General features: G+C 46.5%; 1 protein-coding gene across 2 annotated transcripts; it reads left to right on the forward strand.

Annotated features, from left to right (window-relative positions):
• The first annotated feature begins 283 nt into the window (after positions 1-283).
• On the forward strand, positions 284-16,323 carry SHMT2 (serine hydroxymethyltransferase 2). Of its 2 annotated transcripts, none has more exons than XM_033137306.1 (12): positions 284-382; positions 3,244-3,435; positions 5,484-5,563; positions 6,860-7,060; positions 7,595-7,676; positions 10,609-10,731; positions 11,087-11,226; positions 11,942-12,107; positions 12,889-12,988; positions 14,114-14,269; positions 15,132-15,239; positions 15,879-16,006. In XM_033137306.1, exons 1-12 carry the CDS (start codon positions 350-352, stop codon positions 16,004-16,006), a joined length of 1,509 nt encoding a protein of 502 aa, XP_032993197.1. In that variant the 5' UTR covers positions 284-349. The 2 variants fall into 2 exon arrangements, with proteins under 2 accessions (XP_032993197.1, XP_032993189.1); XM_033137298.1 differs by lacking the exon at positions 284-382 and adding an exon at positions 825-879 and having other exon boundaries at positions 15,879-16,323.
• The last annotated feature ends 5,810 nt before the right edge of the window (positions 16,324-22,133 follow it).

The raw sequence follows: 22,133 nt of genomic DNA on the forward strand, positions 1-22,133 counted from the left end.
CGTATACTTTCCCTTTCTTGCGTGAGGAGAGCGGCAGCTTTTCTGTCCGTTGCACGGGTTTAAATGCAAGACAAGTACGGGATCCGCTCATTCAGGAACGACGCCCGGCTGACTTCAAACAATAGCGAGAGAGGGCATTGGGAAAGGGAGAACTACATTTCCCATGATGCCTTTTGAACCCGGTAGTAACTGGCAGTGGCGGAGGGAGAACCACGTGTTTCCCTTCCTCCAGCCCACCGTCCTCATTTCAGATCTTGGAGAGACTCACTTAGCGTGAGCAACAACTAGCAAAACAGTTTTGGGTTGTTGTTGTTGTTGCTTTTTTGCACTTCCCGCACCTTAGGCTGCTATGCTGCCTTTTCCCTTTAGACACTTTGCTAAGGTAAGGCGTGGGGTGCGAATGGCAAGAGGTTGTGTCTTTCTTTCCTGAAAAGGGGGTGGGTGGGGAGGAGGTTGGATCTGCTCGGATCTCCTAAGTTGAGTGTAGTGAAGAGATGCAAAAAGGAGGGTGAGGGGGGGGGGGGGGGGGGGTGTCTTTGGCCCCGCGCGAAACTTCGCAGAAGTGCTTTGGAGGTCAGTGGCTTTGGATGTTTTGAGCACCTGGGCGAGTGTGCGTGGCTTGACTTGTAAAGTGGCAGTGATGTGAGCGACACCTCCATCCTGCCCCCTTCCACCTCCCTCACCCATATGCGGGGCGCGCCAGGAGGCCTTTCCCTAGACAGTTCAGTTCTGGAGTGTCTGGGGGAAGTAGTTTTTTTGCTCCTTGAGTGAGTTAAGATCTGTCCTCCCTGATGGCATTCTCTCTCTCTCTCTCTCCGCCCCCCCCCCTCCCAAATGGGACTGTTAAGTCGTGCAAGTTTGGAAAGCCAAGCTTCTTGGGTAAGGAGTTTATATACCCGCCTGAGGGTTCAAAGCCAGGGATCTGATAGCAGCACCGATCTGTGCGCCATTCTGCAGCTCAATTATTATTTAATTCTGGCTTAATGGCTCTTGGATGCGGCACCGAGCGAGGCGAAGAGTTATCTTGACGTTCCCAAGACTGCTGGGAGAGGTTTCAGCTGATAATAGAGTCTCGGTCACGCTTTGCTGACTTTTATAGGCTAATTTTTGTAGCATCTCTTTCCCTTTCTCACTGTCCTATCTGACATTGCAGCTTCGAGGGAAAGAAAGGGAAATTGGCAGAAAGAGGCCCAAGTTCGGAGTGGGGGGGGGAGTGGGGTGGGAGGAACAGGTACAAATGCAACTTTGGCAGCTGCTTTATCACCTTACCAAAGTCTCTTTGGCAGAAGCTCCTCTCTGGCACCAGCTACTCTTGTTTATCCCTGCTATTTGATCTCTTGAACCCAGTCAATAAAATGACATACCCCCTGAAAACGGCTTCCTGATTTGCAGGCTAAAGGTATCTGCATTGGGTAACATGATTACAACTCAAAATTAAAAGGGAAGAGTTTCTACAGCCAGCGAACTGTAAAGGTTTTGTAACCCTTCTATCCAGCAGTCAGAAACAAGTTTGTGCCTGTGCTTTACAAGAAAAAACAAACAACCTCTGCGATTTGTAGAATCATTTTTTTATTAGAAAATGTTTTTAAAATGATGCAGGGAGTGTTTCATTCATAGGCCAAGATGCATTATTGAGTTCTACCTCCTTGCTGATGCAACCTAGATGAGCCGGTTACATCATCTGCAGAGGTGATTGTGAGTTTTAGATGTTTTTTTTCAAAGTACAGCCTTCTTTTATTAAAAAAGAAAAGCTGCCCCCTTTTAAATGCTGTTGGCTTGCATTTGTGTTGCCTTTCTTTGAAACATGTGGGAAAGAAGTAGGAAAGAAAAAGCAAACTGTGCGTACACTTGCAAACACCCCCCCCTCCCCAAGCTGGACTTGCCAACTCAGCATTCAGCAGCAGCAGAAGTTGTTGTGTCTGCTGTTCTGCACAAACGAAGCTCGCTTGCCCATCTGCAACGTAACACCATAACAAAGCCAGCTCTGTTTCGGCAGCCCTTGAAGCAACTCCTCCTGTCTCCCTGCCACCTCACCACTCCAGCTTTTCCTTTCGAGAATTCTCACTGTGTTGCTTTTTTCAGTGATGGAAGTGGCAAGAAATTACTCCTTTCCCCAAACTCTACATGTTAATGCAAGCAAATGCTATTCTGTAGGTCCATAGGGGCAACGTGGAAAGAAGCTGATAAACTTCACCTATTTTCTGCTTTCCAGACTTCATTTTTATATATGTTAGTTGGTTGGATGATTTATCTCCTTGCCACCCCCCAAACTTCATAATCTCCCACTGGGCTCAACAGCTGCCTTAGATTACAGAAGGCTGTAATATACATTCCTCAGCACCCATCTGGTTTGCATGATAATAACCTAGTTCTGAAATGGACATAACTGCTAGGGAAGGGGGGCGGTGAGGAAGCCCCAATTGGCAGCTCCAAGATCTACCATGGCATAGTGGATGGAGTCTTGCAGCTGGGTGGGGATGTGAAATCCCTGCTCAGTCACAAAGCTTGCTTGGTAATTTTTGGCTGGTGTCCATAGCCCTATTCGGGCATTATTCTCTGTGTCAGCCTTCCTGAACCTGGTGCCCTCCAGATGTTTTGGAACTACAGCTCCCATTAACCAGAGCCAGTGTGGAAGGCAAGGGCAGATGGAATGTGTGGCTCTCCAGATACGGTTGGACTACAAGCCCCATCATTCCTGAAAACTGCCCATACTGGCGGGAACTGATGGGAGTTGGAGTCCTAGCAACACCTGGAGGGCGCCATTTCGACCCAGAGGTGTAGGAAGCCGCTCGGGCACCCGGAGTGGCAAACATGATGTGCATCCAGGGGCAGAACATCGCTACGTAGCGTGCCTGTGCAGCGTCGCTATGTACGGCGCATGTGTCGTACGTAGTGATGCCGCACAGGGGCTGTACATAGCAGGGTGCCGGAGGCGCCGCTCCAGCGCTGTACGTACAGTGCTGGGATTCTCTGTTTGTGGCTGCAGCTGCGAATGGAGGATCCCGGCACTGACCGTACAGCGCTGGAGCACTGCCGCCGGCAAACCGCATGCCTTGTTACCCCTGGAGATGTAGCACCGGGAGCGCACCCCCCCCCCGTTGCTATGCCCCTGTTTGGACCCCCTACTGGAGTCCTCAAAATACTTTAGGATGGCCAGGCTAATATAACCCTTTCTCTCTCTCTCTCTCTCTCTCTCTCTCTCTCTCTCTCTCTCTCTCCCTCTCCCCCCTTCCCTTTTGCCAGCCCTTGCGGAGATGCTGCCAGGCTGCGGGGAGTTTGCGGGCCCAACACAGCAAAGCAGCTGCTGCATCGGCCAAGGAGACGCCAGGCTGGACCGGGCAGGAGAGCTTGGCCGAGAGTGACCCAGAGATGTGGGCGCTGGTGCAGCAAGAGAAGGACCGCCAGTGCCGGGGTCTGGAGCTCATTGCCTCCGAGGTGGGTGTCTCCTTCCTTAGCCCTGGAGTGCAGCACAAAAGGGTGTTATCCTTTGGGTCGTGAGTGCTGTCTCCTTCCTGGTAAGAGATCTCTCTTGGTCTTACAGGCCTTGGGTCTGATCCAGTAGCTCTCTTACACACTTGAGAGTGTCCTAAGAGTGTATTCTGCCCCATCCCCCTTGTGTCTTCAGGCTGAATGCTTGACCGCAGCTATGGGCTTTTGCAAGGGATGTGATTGAGCATTCTTTCTTAGTCAATTACAGGAGAAGAGGCTTCCTTTAACCTCATTTGAAGTATGCAGTTTGAGAAATAAATAGTTCATGAGGACTCGCTGCTGTGTTTTTAAACTGGGTTTTGGTTTTAATTCTTCCCTTATAATTCAGTTGTTACTTAATGAATGATGTCTTATATCCTTCTTTTTATCGTGTTTGATTAAGTTTTGGTGTTGGCTGCTTTTGAACTCATTAGTTTTAAAGTGCCATAATAATTTGAGAAATAAACAATAAAGCACTTGTAATGCACAGTTTAAATGCAAAATGTTTAAAGTCAGGACTGTAAAAAATATTTCAGAAACTTAGGTTTCAAGAACGAGGTCTTTTTAACAGGGCTGGAAAAGCTTTCAACCTAAGTGTCCAAATGAAAAGGGGAAAAAAAAAACTTTTGGATTTTCTACCCCCCCAACCCCCACCCCTCTGCTTTTATAATCTTTACCTGGATGTATGGGTTATTATGAATACAAAGGAAAGGTAGTTAATCTGGGTTAATGAATGCAGAATGCATAGGGATTGGATCCAGATTATGTCATGCTTAAAGCTAGACCCACTGACTTCAATGGGACTTGACCCCCATTCCTTTCATTGTTCTGCTCTAAGCATGACTAAATCTGGATCCAACTCGCAGGTATGGTCTTGTATATGAGACATTCATAGTTGGCCCAAGGCATTTTGCTGCCAGAAGCAAAGGGCACGAGGCTTCCCACCCCTATTCTACATACAAAAGCTGATTGACTGGCGGCTCAATCTTACTTGAGTGCTGGCAATGGAACAGCCTTCTCCACCACAACTTTAGGCATCAGGCTAATTCCAGGAGCACAAGGCTGGCAGTGTAGTGCACACACGGCTCTGTCCTCGAACACAGGGGAGTACCAGGAGGGATCGGAAGGAATGGCCAGAGAGGCTGTTGCTGCCCCTTGCCCAGCGCCTCACTTTGGGTAATGCTAGGGCCGGCCCTACTAGATTTAGACATGACTGGAGTGATAAAATAGTGTATGCTAATGAAAGGAAGAGGGGTTCCAATTTGACATAGGACTAGTCTGAGTTTTCCATTTTTTAATCCAGATCCCGGTGTATGGGGAGGAGGAGGTGTCTGACATTTCTCTGCATGTCTTCCTACCCACTGTTCTGATAATCACACACCCCCCAGCTGCTACTTGGCCCCAAAGTTTGACCTCACTGTGGTCCCAGCCTGGATCACTTTCTCTCTCATCTATTTGGCTTTACCCTTTGGATGCTAATCCTATTTCTCTTTTCAAAATCACAAGCCTAGATAGACTATTGCAGAGCAAGACTCATTACCTTAGTTATATCTTATTGCAAGGTGAAAAAGTGACTCCATTTTTATTCACCTGGAAAGAGAAGCATGCAGTCTGAGGAACATGGCATAAGAGGGATGGAATGTTTCTAGCTCTCTATCTATTGCTTGTGTGTGATTCCATTTTCTCTTCTCTGTCTTTACCCCTCCATATTTTCTTTTCTTTTCCTTTCTTTTCTTTTCAAAATACCCTTTATTAATTTTGCACATATTTTAGAAAACAAAAAAATACAATAGGAGAGAAATGGCAAATCACATTTTGATAAACAGTAGATATAAATAATATTGATGACTAGGAAATGAGCTAAAAAGAAAGAAGAAAAGGGGGGGGGGTGAAAAAATATCAATACAGCTCTACAAAAACCATACTATTTTAACACATTCTATATATCTGTTGAGGCTGCCATCAAGGAGTATGGGAAGCTCTTACCTTTTGAAACCCTTTCTCCCAAATTCCAGAATTTCTGCAGCCGAGCTGCACTTGAGGCTCTTGGATCCTGCCTCAACAACAAGTATTCAGAGGGCTACCCTGGCAAGAGGTAATGCAATTGTTTGATAGTGAGACAGTCTGGGTAAAATAAATCAGTAATGGGTTGGGATGGAGGGTCCTGAAAGTGGATGAGCAGAGACTGACCAGGTTTGATGGTCTGCTGGCCTGCAGACTCTTTCAGTGGATAAAAATGATACAAAGCTGTTAAAAACTTATCAAGTAGATGTTACTGGGGCTCGAGTTGCGGAGATGTTAGGCCTGGCACCGTCAGTTTTTTCCTGGGCTGTGGATAAAACATGAGGGCAAGAATGCAGGAAAAGCACCCTGAGAGTCAGGGTGGCATGGTGGTTAGTGTTGGGCTAAGACCTGAGAGACCAGGGTTCAAATCCCCACTCAGTCATGAAGCTCACTGAATGACCTTGAGCCAGTCATAGTCTCTCAGTGCAACTTGCCTCACCGGGCTCTTGTGAGGATAACAGTGGAGAGTGGGGGAGAACCACAAACATCACAGAAAAGAAGTGCCACTTAGGAAGAACAACAATGGGCAAAATAGTGATTCCCATTAGATGGCGGAGTGTTGGCCCTCCAGATCTTGTTGGGATTCACAGCCCCAACCAGCATTGCTGTGGGCCTTTAAATGTCAAAGTGTGTCACAGGATGAAGCTAGGGAAGAGCAGCTCACACTGTAATGTCTAAGGGCACCAAGGGAGAGGGGTGGAAGGGGGTGAAAGGAGGAGTAAGCCAAAGGAAGACTTTGGCTTCCATTAGTGGGAAGAAGCTATGGCTGGGCAGGGGAGAAGGTGTACAAACTGCATATGAAGAAAAGTCCTCTTTTCTCTTCTTCCTGAGACTGCCATGGATAGCTTGGGGCTTGTTTCTTACAGTGAAGAGACAGAATGCAACCACCACCGAATTGTCCTGGTGCGCCTGGTGTTTCTTGATGCATGGAAAGAGGCCTCAGTGAAAGAGATTTGGCCTAGTGTTGTGGGCCTGAGCTGTTGCCTCTTTGCTTGGTTATCACCCACAGAAGCATGTTAGGATTAAATATTAGGAGTGACGAGAGGCGGGGTAAGGGGCATTTTCTCATCTGGGGAAAGAATATGGTGTGTGAAAAGTCAGCTGCGGAGTACTGGGGGGCAGACAAGGGGTGGCAGAAGGAGCTTTTGCCAGGGGATGGTTGTCTTGGCAACTTCCTTTCTACATTGTGGCATGGAAAGAAGAGAGAGGGTTCTCTCTCTTGTTTTTCAATGTCTTCTCTGGTTCAGAGATAATGGTGGCACCAGGGCAACGGATGTGTTGGTTGTTGATGTTTTAATTCTGCTTTCCACTTTGCATCCTGACACAGGTATTATGGTGGCGCCGAGGTGGTTGACCGCATTGAGCTGCTGTGTGAACGCCGTGCCCTGGAGGCTTTTGACCTGGATCCTGAGTGCTGGGGAGTGAATGTCCAGCCATACTCTGGATCTCCTGCCAACTTTGCTGCCTACACAGCTTTGCTGCAGCCCCATGAGCGGCTCATGGGCCTGGACTTGCCTGATGGAGGCCAGTACGTATGAACTGGGGTGTGGAACTGGGAACTGGCATGGGTAATAAAGGCGCAAGTGAGGAAGATGTAACTGGAGGAACTGGGATGGGAGGTAGAAGGAGCAGGACTGCAGTGCTGGCACAGTGGGTCTTTGTGTGGGGTTCAGGGCATTGTGGTTTTTCTTCACACTGGTGATAAAATCCTCCACAGGTTAATGGTCCCCTGACAAAGCGAAATTTGCTGGCCTTTAGTCAGTTTAATATAGCAATTGGTTTTTTCAGCCTTGTGTCTGTGGAAGCTTCTGGTTCCTTTCTCCCTCTGGTTTGTGGAGATTTTGAACTCATATTTTTCGGGGACATACTGTGCCTCGTGTAGATCCTACTCTGTCACATAGAAAATCCCCCTTGGAAGTGACTGGCCTACTTGAGGATGAATAACTAGTTAGTCTGTGGGTCCATTTGGGTGGGAAGGTTCTTACTCGGTCCCATGTTCAGAGTTCTGCTATGACTGGGGCTTAGATTATCTCCTGACAATATGTCTTCCCTATTCTTGCAGCCTAACGCATGGGTATATGTCTGACATCAAACGTATCTCGGCCACGTCCATCTTCTTCGAATCCATGCCCTACAAACTGAATGTGAGTGAACAGAAATGTGTCCCATCCTTCCTTATTCCAAAATACCCCCAAAGCGGGTTACATTCATAAATGAAACATAAAACTGAAACTGCTTGTTCCAATAAAATTCAATAATTAAAACAGCAGTTTAGCAGGATGTCACAGACAATCACAGTGCTCATAAAAACCATTTTAAAGCATTTTAGAAGAAACAGTTTTACAACCACTCACGGTATGAGTGATTAAGTAATCAAAATTTAGCTTAATCTTCCAGCTGAAAAGTAGCTGCGGGAGGGATTTACACAAATATAGGGCCACCACCAAGTAGACCTTGCTTGTAGTACTTGCCAATCTAATTGATTTTAGCATGGGGAGGCTGATTATTATTATTATTATTAGCCTTCATGTATATAAAATGTACATCATTGTGTGTGAAGTGTTATCTGTGGTTTTCTGAAAAAATAGTTTTTACAGTATTAAGATTTTTCTGTGCTGCAAAACAGATAAACAGAGAATCACCTCCACTTTCAATTCATAGTCTTTTTCACAGTTCGTTTACATTTAGGGAGAATCACTTTTGTCATAGACATCTTGCTGCTGGGGGAAGAAAGCGGTCAAGGGAGATAGGGGGCATTGTACTTTTGTTCTGTTGACTAGTGTTAGTGTGGGGGTTTGTGTCAGCATCATGTTGGTAGGTAGGTAGGGGGTTTGGCACTCTTCCCCCCTCCCCACCACCCCACCCATTTCAGGAATCTTAGAAGCCAGAATTTCCAAAAGTCTGGGGTGGGGGAGGGGTGAGGTCTTCCATAACCTGTGTAGCTTCTTGTTCTTGTTCCTCTTCATAACTATCCAAATTAGAATACATTATGCACAGTGCTAAAGAATGCAGATTAAATCATGTAAAGAAAAGAGTTGAAATTTGGCAGATGAGCTCAATTTGCAAAGCATGTGTAGATTTGGATTTTCTTGGGCACCTTTTGTTTCAATACTGGCAAGGTGGCTCTGTGCCATTCCTCCAGCCTCCTTTATCTTTAACCTCTCACTTCTTGAGTGCACTTTGCCCACTGATTATCCCTTGCACAAGATTACGGGTGAAGGAGATAATTTCACAGTTCACTCACATCCACTTTTCCTGAGTGGCTCTGAAGTGTAGTTGCTGTTTTTCCCCAAGGCAATGTAGAGAATCCTATCCTCTTTTCTACTCCCCAAGAAGTGTCAGTTATCTGTGTGCTCGGCCGCTTGGCTTGCCTCTGCCAGCTACACGAGGAGGCCTGAGGTTGAGAAAACACGCTGGCAACAATTCTGCCTTGTTCTGGAAAGGAGAGGAGACAGCAGCAGTGTGTTAGTAGTTCTGCATTCTCAGTATTGGCAGCCAATAAAACTGGTCTTGGAGAGGCTTTTGCTGTTGCTCAGTCGTGTCCGACTCTTTGTGACCCCATGGACCAGAGCACGCCAGGCACCCCTATCTTTCACTGCCTCCCGCAGTTTGGCCAAACTCATGCCAGTCGCTTCGAGAACACTGTCCAACCATCTCATCCTCTGTCGTCCCCTTCTCCTTGTGCCCTCCATCTTTCCCAACATCAGGGTCTCTTGGAGAGGCTACGTGGTGGCAAAAAAAGAAAAAAGAAAAAATCACTGTGCTGATTTATTATTTTTGAAAATTATCACAAATAAAATGTAGCAGCATGCAGAATTCAAAACTAAGAGTCTAAGTCCAGGGTAAGCCTGGGTAAATGTAAGTCTTAAAGAGCCTTAAAAAATGCTTTTCTGTTTAATCATATCATCAATGCATACTGTGTTACAGTCAAGCTCTAGGTAATAAGAATAAAAATAACTTAAATGTTTTAGCTCTGGGTCATATAATTTTTCAAATTTTGATGGTTTTTATGCAAATCCCCATTTCTTATCTATCATAAATTTTGAATTGATTTGATAATAATTTAACTGATACATATTCTTTATCTATTTTTCTCATTTTTGGCTCTCCTTCTGAAAAGTCTAAGAGTTCATTATAGGTACCCAGTTATCACTCATATTAATTTTTTTTTTGCTTCAGCTTCTATTGGGGATAACCACCTTGGTGTTTTGTTTTCTAATAAATTTAGTCTTAAACAGCCATTTAAAGGTGGTTGCTATTGTTTATTTTACTTCATTTATGAGTCTCTTCCCAGGAAGCATCTGAAAGTGATTTCACATTACAGTAGAAAGATTTCATATTGCGTTCCGGCCTCCACCTCACAAGAGACCCAGGGAGGTTATTCCAGAGCAGGGATAAAATTGCCCTCTCAGTCCGGCCCGCAGACAGTCCAGGAATCAGCATGTTTTTACATGAGTAGAATGTGTGCTTTTATTTAAAATGCATCTCTCGGTTATTTGTGGGGCATAGGAATTCATTCATCCCCCCCCCCCCCCAAAATAGTCCTGCCCACCACATGGTCTGAGGGACGGTGGACCGGCCCATGGCTGAAAACGGTTGCTGACCCCTGTTCCAGAGGGTGAGCCCTCTGGTGGATCCATGTTGCCACCAAGTGACAACCTGCTGGTCATGGACTCCTCAGAAGATCTTAAATATCAGCTGGTCTGAACCAGAGAAGGCAGCCTAGTCTTTTAGCTAAAGGAATCCCAACTTGACTCACTGCAGTCCTGTCTGAGGTTTCATAGCCTGGGTGTTCCTGCAGCCACCTCTGTCTTGGAAAGGCAGGACATCAGACTGTCTGCAGCTTCCGTCAGCTACAAGCACCTTAACAAGACACTAGGCAAGGGGCCAGATGAGTGAGTCGTAAAATAACTCGTCTTCATATGTGGGCTGGATTTGGTGTGAAGGCAGCCCATTGCCAACCCCTGCTCTGTGGAATGTTGCTCTCCTGTGTGTGCATTTATGGGTGAAGGGAGAAATATTGGCTTAATCCCCATGCGTTAACCCTTCACTTCCCTCCCCGCCCCCACCCTGCAGCCAGCGACAGGACTGATTGATTATGATCAGCTAGAAGTAACGGCCCGACTCTTCCGCCCGCGTCTCGTCATTGCTGGGACCAGTGCCTACGCCCGCCTTATTGACTACGCCCGCATCAAGAAGGTAGCCCCTGGTGCCGGGGGAGGGCAGGCAGTTGTAGGGGTTTGAAATGCGTCCCTGTTTCTTTGTTGTAAGACGCTTGGAGCATGATTTTTTTGGGGTGTGCGTGGAAAAGTGGCATACAAGTAAAATGAATGAATGAATAATGTTCATTCTCCCTACCCCGTAGTAAAATTCAGCGGAAACGTGAGTGTCAGGGCTCAACTGGAACCTGCTTGCTTCTAATAGTTTTGGATCTGCAAGTAGCTGGACCTTCAGTTAGCTTTGGTCTAGAGTGCCAGGGTGCTTGTTCCTTTTGCTTGCGAGGCATGTGGCATGGGGCGTGTGAGCAGGAGACTGACCTGTTCTTCTCCGTCAGGTGTGTGAAGAGGTGAAGGCCTACATGCTGGCTGACATGGCCCATATCAGTGGTCTGGTGGCAGCCAAAGTCATCCCTTCTCCCTTTGATTATGCTGACCTGGTCACTAGCACGACTCACAAGACACTGCGTGGAGCGAGGTGAGCATGACAAGGAAGGAGTGTGGGGTGGGGAAGCATCAGTCCTCTTCATCTGGGGGGTGGGAACCTGGTGCCCTCCAGGTGGACTCCTATCAGCTCCAGCCAGCACAGCCAATGAGCAGGGATGTTGGGAGTTTCAGCTCAACAACATCCAGAGGGCCACAGGTCCGTCCCCCACCGCTCTTTGTGAACTCAGTGGAAGAGTGTGGGCTTTGCCCGCAAAGTGTTCTCCACCGCAGGAAGAGAGGGCCAGAGGTTCCTCACTCATTTTTCATCTCTTTGGGGGTTGTGAAGACCCTCTGTGTTGCCTTGATAATGGTACTTAAATCTGCTCAGAGCTGTGAACGTGGTTGACATGGTCCACTTGTGAAATCTCTCTTGCTTCACCTGCAGTCTTGTGCTGAGGGTAATTAGAGGGCAAAGTGCTCTCTGAGCGAGAGGTCAAAAATACTGGAGTTAGGACTTTTGGCAAAAGGTGTTGGGGATTATAAATGGAATTCTTCGCACAATTTTTAGTTTTGCTAGTTACGGGAAAGGCAAGGACTGTCTCCAGCTGTTGGAAACCCCATTCAGCTTCCTCTCTGGTTTCTGAAGCTTCAGTGAGCATTGACCGAACCCTAACCAAAAAGCCTTGTATGCTTGGGACCTATATCTGAGGAGCCCTAGTGATAGGTGTACTCTAATGTTCATACTTCCACACTCTTGTCACACGCAGGTCTGGATTGATCTTCTACCGCAAAGGTGCCCGTTCCATAGACAAGAAGACTGGCAAGGAGATTCCCTACAATCTGGAAGAGAAGATCAACTTTGCTGTCTTCCCTTCTTTGCAGGGAGGGCCCCATAACCATGCCATTGCAGCTGTCGCTGTGGCACTGAAACAGGTGGGGAAGGGGAATAAGAGCCCCCTGCATACCCTTTTTGACAGGGTTTTAGATGTTAACTTGTGTCACCACTTTGGCTCCCTCAGTGGCCTGAAATGGGCAACATTCACTCTTGGTTTCCCAGCAGCACCTGCAAAAGAAAGCTGGTGATTGGCTAATCAAGTGCATTGCTCAGTGCAACTGATCTGTACCCCATAGTAAGCTCTGCTGTCTTCTTTTGAAACCCGCCTTGCCTTCATGCTTTGGTGTTCGTTGTGTGCTCAGTTCTTGTCTCTCTTGTCCTGCCTTGTATTGGGAAGCTTTTAATGTCTGGTATACTGTGTGTTCTTTTATATTTTTGGGGAAGCTGCTCAGAGTGGCTGGGGCAACCCACTCAGATGGGTGGGGTACAAGAAATAAATGGTGATGGTGCCCTTGAAATGTGATAATGAATGAATGAATGAATTTATTTTTACGGTCACAGACCAACTCAATGTGATAATGCCTCTTGCTTGTGTGGATGGAGGAAGACGTGTGTAGGAACCTGTGGCTCTGCCCACTTTCCCTTCTGGTCCCGGCACTCCATCTTGGCACGTGGCCCAAGGAAGTTTGTCCGTGAGGCAATGTGTCTGGCCCTTGTACTGAAAAAGGTTCCCCCTCCCAGCCCTGGAGTTCTGGGCTGGGATGAAGCTGAGAGAGTGTTGCCCCTGCTTCCCTGTGGAGTGACGAAATGCTGCAAGTTGTGCTGCTTAAAAGAGAAGTGCTGATTCTGGCCCACTTTGCATCCCTTTTCCCGTTGCAGGCCAGCTCACCCATGTTCCGGGAGTATTGCCAGCAGGTACTGAAGAACGCCAAGGCCATGGCAGAGGCATTACTGCAGCGAGGATACACTCTGGTTTCAGGTATAGTGAGTGAGGACCATTCGTTTGCTTCGGAGCAGAAGCACACAACCAGAAGAGTCACATGGGGGAAGCTTTTACTGGGCTGTACCATTTCAGATTGCAGGTAGATGCCACATTTTAGGCATTCTCCCATATTAAAAGCTCCCAGCGTATACAGAAATTGGTATGTAGGGGAGAAGAATTCTAGGCTTAGTCATATGTCTGACATTCTAGTTTAATGGTAGGCACAGGGAATTTTTAATATGGGATGGGATTCAAACCTGTGCTTCCCCACCTGCACTCTGAAATGACACAGCCGAAGCTGTGCCATTTGACTCTTCTGCTTGTGTGCTTTAGCTCTGGGTCTTGACTTTATTTTGGTGTAGCTGGGGTAGGTTAGCCAGTGAGTAGCACATATGGAGATGTGAAAGCCTGTAGCTGTTTGCAGAAGCATGCTATTTGGAATAGGTGGAATAAGAAGGGCTGTGGAAAAGTTTTAAATGCATTTTGATCAGAGGCTGGAGTGCTGGTTCAAATCCCTCCTCTGCCAAGGACCCCCAAGGACCATATAGTAGTCTCAATCAAGAGGACATCTTCACCTTGGAGGTGTGAAAAAGGTGCTAATGTAGGACACTTTTTTGAAACTGCTGGTGTTCAGTTCCATGAATCAACCTCTAAAGCAGGGGTGCCTTGCCTCTCGCCCTCCAGATGTTGCTGGACTCCCACTCCCATCAGCCCCAGCCAGCATGGCCAATGGCATCTCACAACATCTGGAGGGGCCACAGGTTAAGCACCCCTGCTCTAAACACAGTACTGCTTCTTCTACAACCAAGCAGTATATAAATTTTATGAAATAAATAAAAATACGTAGGATAGTCTATGAATTCAGTGTCATAGGTTTTTTTGGGGGGGTGGGGTGAGAAAAGGCGGTGACTAGGATGATTAGATAAATTCATGGTGGATGGCTCCATCAACATGTCCGCTATAATAAAGAGACTGTGTCGGCAAGCAACTGTGAAGGTCTTTAACCCAGCAGGGTAATTCTAACGATCATCATAATTGTTATGAGCTGGACCTATTATATGAGTGTTGAGAACGGATGTGAGTTAGGAAGGTTATACTCTAATCTCGTGTCTCTCTGGTTAGGTGGCACTGACAACCACCTGGTGCTTGTGGACCTGAGACCAAAAGGCATTGACGGGGCCCGGGCTGAGAGGGTTCTAGAGCTGGTGTCCATAACAGCCAACAAAAACACCTGTCCTGGGGACAAGAGTGCGTTGACACCTGGTGGCTTGCGGCTTGGTAAGAACAATGACTTCAATAAAAAAAAGTCAGGCGCATGGCTGTTTCTGATGTTCAGAGCTGCATATAATTACACTGAAATAATCCACATTCTGCCACAAGAAAAGCTAAACTCTGCTTTGAGGCTCCATCTTTTTAAATAATATCAATTATTTTTGTTCAGGACTGCTAGGGAGAAAAACTGTGGGAAGGGTATGGAAATTTGGGACTAGGCACACTATTCACGTTCCATGGATACATCATGTAAGCGCTGAAATCAGTACTGGGCCCGGAGTTCAGCAAGCTGAAAATCTTATTCATGGGGGGGGGGGGGGAACCAACTTTCTAGCCCCTAAGGCTGCAAAAATAGGCTTGAAAGTATTCCAGAAGTTAGAGTGAGGAAAGACAGTTCCAGTATCGTGTGTAAATTTTTGCCCCTAATTAGTATAATAAATTAAGCAGAGTAAGCAAATAGCTATAAATCACCTCATTTCCAGGTTCTTGTTTTGTTGGCCCAAATTACTTCATTCATTCATTCACTTTTAGTGCAGATGTACTAATGGGGAAGGAAGGCTGAACTGGGATAGGACACTACAATCCATGATGACTCCTGCTCTCCCCCCTCCCCCGCTGTGCCCTCCCCAACCCTTCCCCCCCCCAACACACAGCTGGAATACCAATTGCAGAAAAAGGTATTGGTAGGTATTGGTGATGTTTTTGTAGGCAATCCGTCAATATGATTAAGAACAAGAGTAAGGAGAATTGAGGTCTTTGAACTCCTTTTCAGGTCTATGTGTGTCCTTCTCCTGCTTATGAGCTTTAGCACTGTCCAGGGTGTTTATTCTTTCAAAGATAAGAGCTGTTCTCTTCCAATCCCTCACAGGGGCACCTGCACTTACCTCCCGACAATTCCGAGAAAGCGATTTCCAGAAGGTGGTGGAGTTCATGGATGAAGGAATCCAGATTGGGCTGGATGTCAAAAAGAAAACCTGTAAGTTGTTGGTGTGTTATGGAAAAGCCAGCAGGTTGAATCGGGGCGGGTTGTTTGCATGTTGCAATTACTAGTACATGTTGACTATCACTAACTCGAGATTTTGACTTCTTTAGTGGGACATTCAGGCGATCTGTTTGATAGACTCATTATATTCAGGGCTTTTTTCCAGCTGGAGCTCACAAGAGATCAGCTCTGGCACCTCTCAGGTGAGTGCCATTGCCATTCTAAGAGAACAAGGGAGACATTTACAGTGAGCTCCGGCACCTCTTTTTCTAGAAAAACAGCACTAATTATATTTGCTGTTTCTGAATGATGGGTTTCCTTGATTCAGCCGAGACCCAAGAGGTCATAGAACATCCTCTGAAGGTCAGGTTTCCACACCCACACCCCCAACTGCTTTATTGGCCCTGCTCTGTGCCTTTTAACACAGAGACGTTGAGCAAGTCAAGATTTTTCCACCATGTGTCTCCATGTAACCAAAAGTTGGTTAAAGTGGTAAAACGGGGGTTCCTGATTTCTCAGTGAGTAAAGAGTACACTCTTAAATAATTGAAACTCCTCCCTCTGTGCCTCAGTCTCCCTGTGTTTTTGCAACCCCTGGTTTACTTACATTCCTGCTCTCCTCCTTTTCCCACAGCCAAGCTCCAGGAATTCAAAACCTTCTTGCTGGCTGACCCAGAGACGAAGCAGCGCCTGTCCGCCCTTAGGCAGCGTGTTGAGACCTTTGCCCGTGCCTTCCCCATGCCTGGCTTTGATGAACGTTGATGTTAACGCCCAACCAGAGACTGTCTGATTACCCCCAGATGAGTGGGGCTTGCCAGAGGCCAGGTGCTTGGGGTCCCTGTAGTCCTACCTCTGAGAGCCGGCCAGCAGTTGCCCTTTTCTGGAAGGGTGATTGCCTTGGCCACCTTTTCTCCATCTCCCAATGCCCATTTTATAGTGACTCAAAAACAACTGACCTCTTTTCCGTTTTATAGCAGGACTAGTCTCTGATCCACGGTACCTGTGTAGTATTTTTGCCTGCCCACTATGCAAGATGGGTTGTAAGAATTAAACAGCTTCATCTCTCTCCCTTGACTAAACCAAAACAGAGCATTTTTGAAACTACCTTCTAATGTCGTGCCCTTTGCCATCCATCCATGTTTGAGAGTGTTTATGTATACATGTGTACATGCTCACAGTACCTTCTCTGCCCAGAAGCACACAGCCAGCGATATTAACATGCACACTTGTGGGCTTCTAAGTACCATGCAGACAGAATTATGCTTTGTGAGATTCTAAGAAGAGCCTTGCTGGATCTGGCCCAAGCATACTTTGCTCCCAGTGGCCAACCAAGTGCCTCTGGGAGGCCCAAAGCAGCGCCTGAGAGCAGTCACTCTCTCCTGCTGCTGTTTTTCAGCACCTGCTACTCAGAGGCATGTGCCTTGTATCCTGGGGGTCGGCTCAGGTGACTTTAAAAGGAGATTGGACAAGTTCATGGAGGACAAGGCTCTCAGTGGCTTCTGGTCATGATGGCTGTATGCTACCTCCCGATTCAGAGTCTGTGTGCTTGACTATGTAAACAGAGCACTGTTTCTGTTAATTATAGAGCTTTAACATTAGCTTGTCCAATGAGAGCACAGAGAGGAGTCATTTCCTTTGACATGGTGAAGGCAACATGACTTGCTTGTTCCCTGAAATTCTGCTGTGGGGAAGTGGTTCTGTCAATGCTCCCGACAGGAGCCAGGGATGCAACCTCTGCATCCAAGTGGTTCTTGCAAGTTTTCCAGTATGTTGTCTCCTTGTTGGGGCATATGTAAGGCTGTTTTCGCAGTGTCAATATTGCACAAAATATCTACTTGCTGTAGGTTTATTGTGTGAAAAATGGATTCATGGATTGGCCCTGTTTTATTAAACAGGAGCACATCCAGGCCCCCCCCCCCATGTGAATGTAGGTAACTTTACTACTTGGTAAGCTGGTCTTCTACATTATCCCAAATCACTGCCTGCTTTCCTTCATTTCTGGTTGGGTGAAGAAGTCTGATTTAGGTATTTGTTCTGACCAAGTGGCTTAATGACAGGATTCTACATGGTAAATGGACCCCACTCTTCCCATCCACTACAGACAGGAAAGGAACTGAGAACACACTTGTAGAAGAGAACTGCAGAATATTCTCACATGCCAACACATGCAACCTTCTAAAAGCTGCAAACATAACTCCCAACTCCTGCATATTTTCTGTTTCTCAGAATTAGGCTCGTTGCTTACTTCTGCATGCTGCCTCTGCCTTCTGTAGAGCGATGTTTATTGTGGAAAGCACTCACTACACGAATCTACTAGATTTTATTTGGATGAAGGATAGTGAACACAGACTTCTCTAAGTCTGGCAGCGGTGTCTCTGTGCACAACCCAGAAGATGAATGGGGAAGCTTGCAGCAGCCCTCCAGGTGTTATTGAACTACAGCTCCCAACATCCCTGGCCAGCAACATCTGGAGGGCCTGCGCTAGAAGGAAGGGCAGTTGCTCCTGGATGCCGCCCTCGGGAAGTAGCAATCTCTAGCCATCTATTATCTGTCCTTGGGGCACAGTTTGTGTGCACATGCATGTCCACAAATGCAGTAGTAATGACATGTGGCGAGAGGGAGAGTTTCTCTTCCATAGTGTTCTAGAAAAGCATGTTTCTGGGCCGAGGCTTGCTGTTTTCCTGAACTTGGACTCTTCCCTGGTCTTGCGCACTGGGATCTTTAGTGGAATAGGGTCACCAGTAGGGATCATGAGTGTGTGTGTGTTTTGCTACCCAAAAGTAAACAGTTTCAAGAAGTATTAATCTCAAGCCCCAGCTTCCAGCATCTGTATGTGTGTGTTGCAAACTTTTGCCCTTTCGGGGGGGGGGAGGAGGAATCTGCATATAAAATTTGGAATACAACATAAATTGCGTGACTGGGAGCATCACTCGGCAGCATTGTTCTCGTTCCCTGCCCAACCCCACTCCCCCAATTTTCTCCTCATCTTTTAGATTAATGGTCAAAACGGCAAATAATCCCCTTGAGACAGTCTTGTCTCCCTTTCTTTCTCCTGCATGCTTGGGAATTCCTTCTGCTTATTACTAAATCAACCTACTACATTTGTATCTAGTTTTATGGAAGGAGTCTATAATTCACCAGAAGGCTTCAAGTTATGGGGAACTATTCTCTCTTCGCTTCCTCCAGCCAATGGCAGCTTGTCCTGATGATTAATTGCTCTCACTGGTGACAATTGGTGCCTTATTTCTCATTTGGATGGATCCTGCTTTAACCACCCTCTGCCACTGCTTGCTTTTGATAATGTAGTTTGGTTTTAAGCTTATTTTTGTGTGGTGTTTCTCAACATACAATGCTGCACACATGTAAACACAGGAGATTAGTGGGTGTACTATGGTTAGCTGTAGTGACATTCCTGGTAGATGGAAGCACGTTGCTGTAGATAAATACATTCACTGTCTTTCGGGTGGGGAGGAGCACACTGTACCAGCAAAATTAAGCACACATGCAAATTTCCCCTAAGATAAGAGGCCCTCAAGAATCAGGTCTAGAGGTGTGTGTGTGTGTGTGTGTTTGAAATCCAACATTCGACAAATGTGTGTATCTTATGCAAAAGAGCAACATGCACCCATTACACTGCCAAATTCATTCTGCCTTCAGAATTTCCCAATGTTCAATTCCTGTGAGGGTCCCAGGACTGCAAAAGGGGCAAGTTGCAGGGCCTCCACCACCGCTGGCTATTCCTAGGCTCACAGTGCTACAGTTCCCAGGTGGGCACAGAATGCTGTTGTGAGCCCTCATCGACTCAGGTTCCTTGGCAGATTTTCTAGATGTAGAGTTTCCTGGGCAGAAATTCAACAGTTTAAGCCTTTACTTATATGGAAATATAATTATGGGGAAATATTCGCTGTGATTGTGCTTTCTCCAATTTTGCATTTTGCCACACACCCATGAGAGCCATTTTGTGACTGCTGCCCCTCACGGCACTCAAAACAGTGCCAGATTACCAAATAGGCAGAGTGGGCACCAGCCTATGGGCCCCGTGCCTTTTAGGGGCTCCATGACAACAGATCGTCAAGCTTTCTTCGTTCAATGTCGTCCCACTAGAGCGAGAGCATGAGAAGCCTCCAGGTACGAAGGTTTTTGCTGAGTTACTGTGTCACGAGTTCCCACTGACTCCAGATCCTAGTAGAATATTCATGAGTATTAGGAGAGAATTTGCAAGCCCCCCCCCCCCGACTCCACAGGGTTTAATCTGGCACTGCTCTCAAAATGTGCCTCTTGGTCCAAAAAGGTTGGTGGCTCCTTCAATGAAGAGATAAAGAGAAATTGCATGAAGGTGCTTAACACTGCCACATTTTATGTCTTGAGGTGGTATATTTATGCTGCTGGCACTGTTAATCTTAAGCTCAAACATTGATTTTTCATGTAACCTGTTGCAGAGGCTTGTCAAATGCATACCTGATGCTCAGGCAATGCAAGGAGCTGAAGTTATTACGGAGATGCCAAAATATTACAAGGGGCTCTGCTTTGACATAACACCTCATGGCTTTGAAAAGCTTGTTCTTAAATCAGGTTGCAGAGATGGTAAAGTTTCTGCAGTATTGATCCAGGCAATGTAGCCTTTAATGATGTTTATCTTAATTGGCAATATAGCATTGTTTAGGAGACAGACCCCAGCAAACAAATGTACATATTCTGCCCCTTGAGTGAAATCGACTGCATGAAAAATGAATGGGGAAGCAAGATTTCAGATTCAAATGAAGAGGTAGAACAGCATGGACATCTACAGCAATAATGTAGAATTGTGGCTTGTAAGGTTGCTAGGTTGCAACCTGGAGAGCAGACTTCTTTCTTTAATGGTCTTGGAGAAAGAGGATTCAGCTGCAGCTTCTTCCTCCACTGACTGGCCTCTTTGCCTTCCTTTCTCACCCATGTGCTTTGGGGAACAGTCTTCTTAAGTCAGCCAGGACTAGAGAATCTTGAGTCTGAGCCCCATTTTGCTGCTGTTAAAGCATCCTTTCTCAGACTTCTAAGAGGCATGCTGAGGCACACTGTTCTCTTGGAATTAAAACAGAAGGTACGCTTACCCCAGAGGTGGTGGGGCTGGCAGCAAACTATTGCAGTGTGAAGTGCTTCTGCATATCATCTTTCAGGATACTCCATTCCATTTCCCTTCCCCAAACACCAGTTCCACAACCACGCTCAGTCCTCATTGGACTGTTTTTTGGGTCCCCACCTTTAGGCATTAACTTTAGAGTTTTTGTACTGCAAGCTTACAAATACCTTCCTCTTATGTGTGTGGATGGGGCTACTTTCACTACGTAAGGACCAGCATTCTGGGGAGTTCTTACTCCAAAAAAATCCCAGGAACTGTGCTTCACCCTTCACTGGCTATAATTCTCAGCACCCTTAACAAACTGTAGTTCTTACGATTATTTGGTGGAAGCCCTGTGCCTTAAATGTGCAGTTTCCTCTGAGGGCAGATACTTTTGCTGCCTCTCTGCGTTTAGTGCAATTAGCTCACTCCAGATGTGAAAGCACAGCAGAATGACTGAGTCCTAATAGTAACAGCTGCCTTATACAAATATAAGCTGTAAGTTCATCAAGCTCAGTACTGTCTGCACTGACTGGCAGCAGCACCCCAGGATTTCAGTCAGGAGCCTCTCTCAGTCCCACCTGGAGATGCCAGGGATTGAACCTGAAACCTCCTGGATGCAAAGCAGATGCTCTGCCACTGAGCTATGGCCCTTTCCCATTTAAAGGTGGCCTGTCCATTTGACCTCTGTATGTGAAATGACAGTCCATCCTGTCTTTGGTCTCAGGCAGCAAAATGTCTAGGATCCTCACTGTCCTTAGGGCTCTTCACACTTGCATGAAATTAGGCCAAGGGGGTTCTTGAGATGCAGGTGCACCACAAATCCAACTTAATGGTGTAACGTTGGAAAATGTTGATCATTTTCCTTACCTAGGCAGTTATCTTTCCACAAGGGCTGACATTGATGCCAAAATCCAGCATCGCCTGAGCTCCGCGAGTGCACCTTTCTCCCACTTGAAGGGCAGAGTGTTTGTGGACCGGGACATTTGCAGGGAAACCAAAATGCTTGTTTACAAAGCTATTGTACTACCACGCTTACTGTATGCTTGTGAAACATGGACCACTTATAAATGCCATCTCCAACTCCTTGAAAGATTCCATCAACTGTTTCTTCTTCAAAAAAATTACGTTATCACTTGGGAAGACAGGCAAACTAATGTCAGTGTACTGGAAGAAGCAAAGATCACCAGTGTTGAAGCAATGATCCTTCAACATCAATTTTGTTGGACTGGTCATGTTGCTCAGATGCCTGATTATCGTCCTCCAAAGCAACTACTCTATTCCAAACTTAAAAATGGATAGCAAATTGCCGGTGGACAAAAGAGGTTTAAAGACACTCTCAAGGCAAATGTACTATAAACACTGGCATCTGGGAAACACTGACCTGCGAGCGCTCCAGTTGGAGAATAGCCTCTACCAAAGGCATCATGGATTTTGAGGAAACACAGACTCGGGACAAAAGGGAGAAACGAGCTAAGAGGAAGACACATTTGGCAAACCCTTACAGTGAACAACAACCACCCGGAAACCTATGTCCCCACTATGGAAGTATGTGTGGATCCAGAATTGGCCTCCACAGTCACCTATGGACACATTGTTAAGACCATATTCATGGGAAGAAGAAGAGTTTGGATTTGATATCCCGCTTTATCACTACCCGAAGGAGTCTCGAAGCAGCTAACATTCTCCTTTCCCTTCCTCCCCCACAACAAACACTCTGTGAGGTGAGTGGGGCTGAGAGACTTCAAAGAAGTGTGACTAGCCCAAGGTCACCCAGTAGCTGTATGTAAAGGA

This window comes from Lacerta agilis, chromosome 2, assembly GCF_009819535.1.
Source record: "Lacerta agilis isolate rLacAgi1 chromosome 2, rLacAgi1.pri, whole genome shotgun sequence".
Lineage (NCBI taxonomy): Eukaryota > Metazoa > Chordata > Lepidosauria > Squamata > Lacertidae > Lacerta > Lacerta agilis.

Coding starts and splice junctions, on each gene's coding strand:
- SHMT2 (XM_033137298.1), top strand. CDS start 835: ATGGGACTGTTAAGTCGTGCAAGTTTGGAAAGCCAAGCTTCTTGG. Junction 7,677..10,608: donor CCATGCCCTACAAACTGAAT/GTGAGTGAACAG, acceptor CCCACCCTGCAG/CCAGCGACAGGACTGATTGA. Junction 11,227..11,941: donor AAGACACTGCGTGGAGCGAG/GTGAGCATGACA, acceptor TGTCACACGCAG/GTCTGGATTGATCTTCTACC.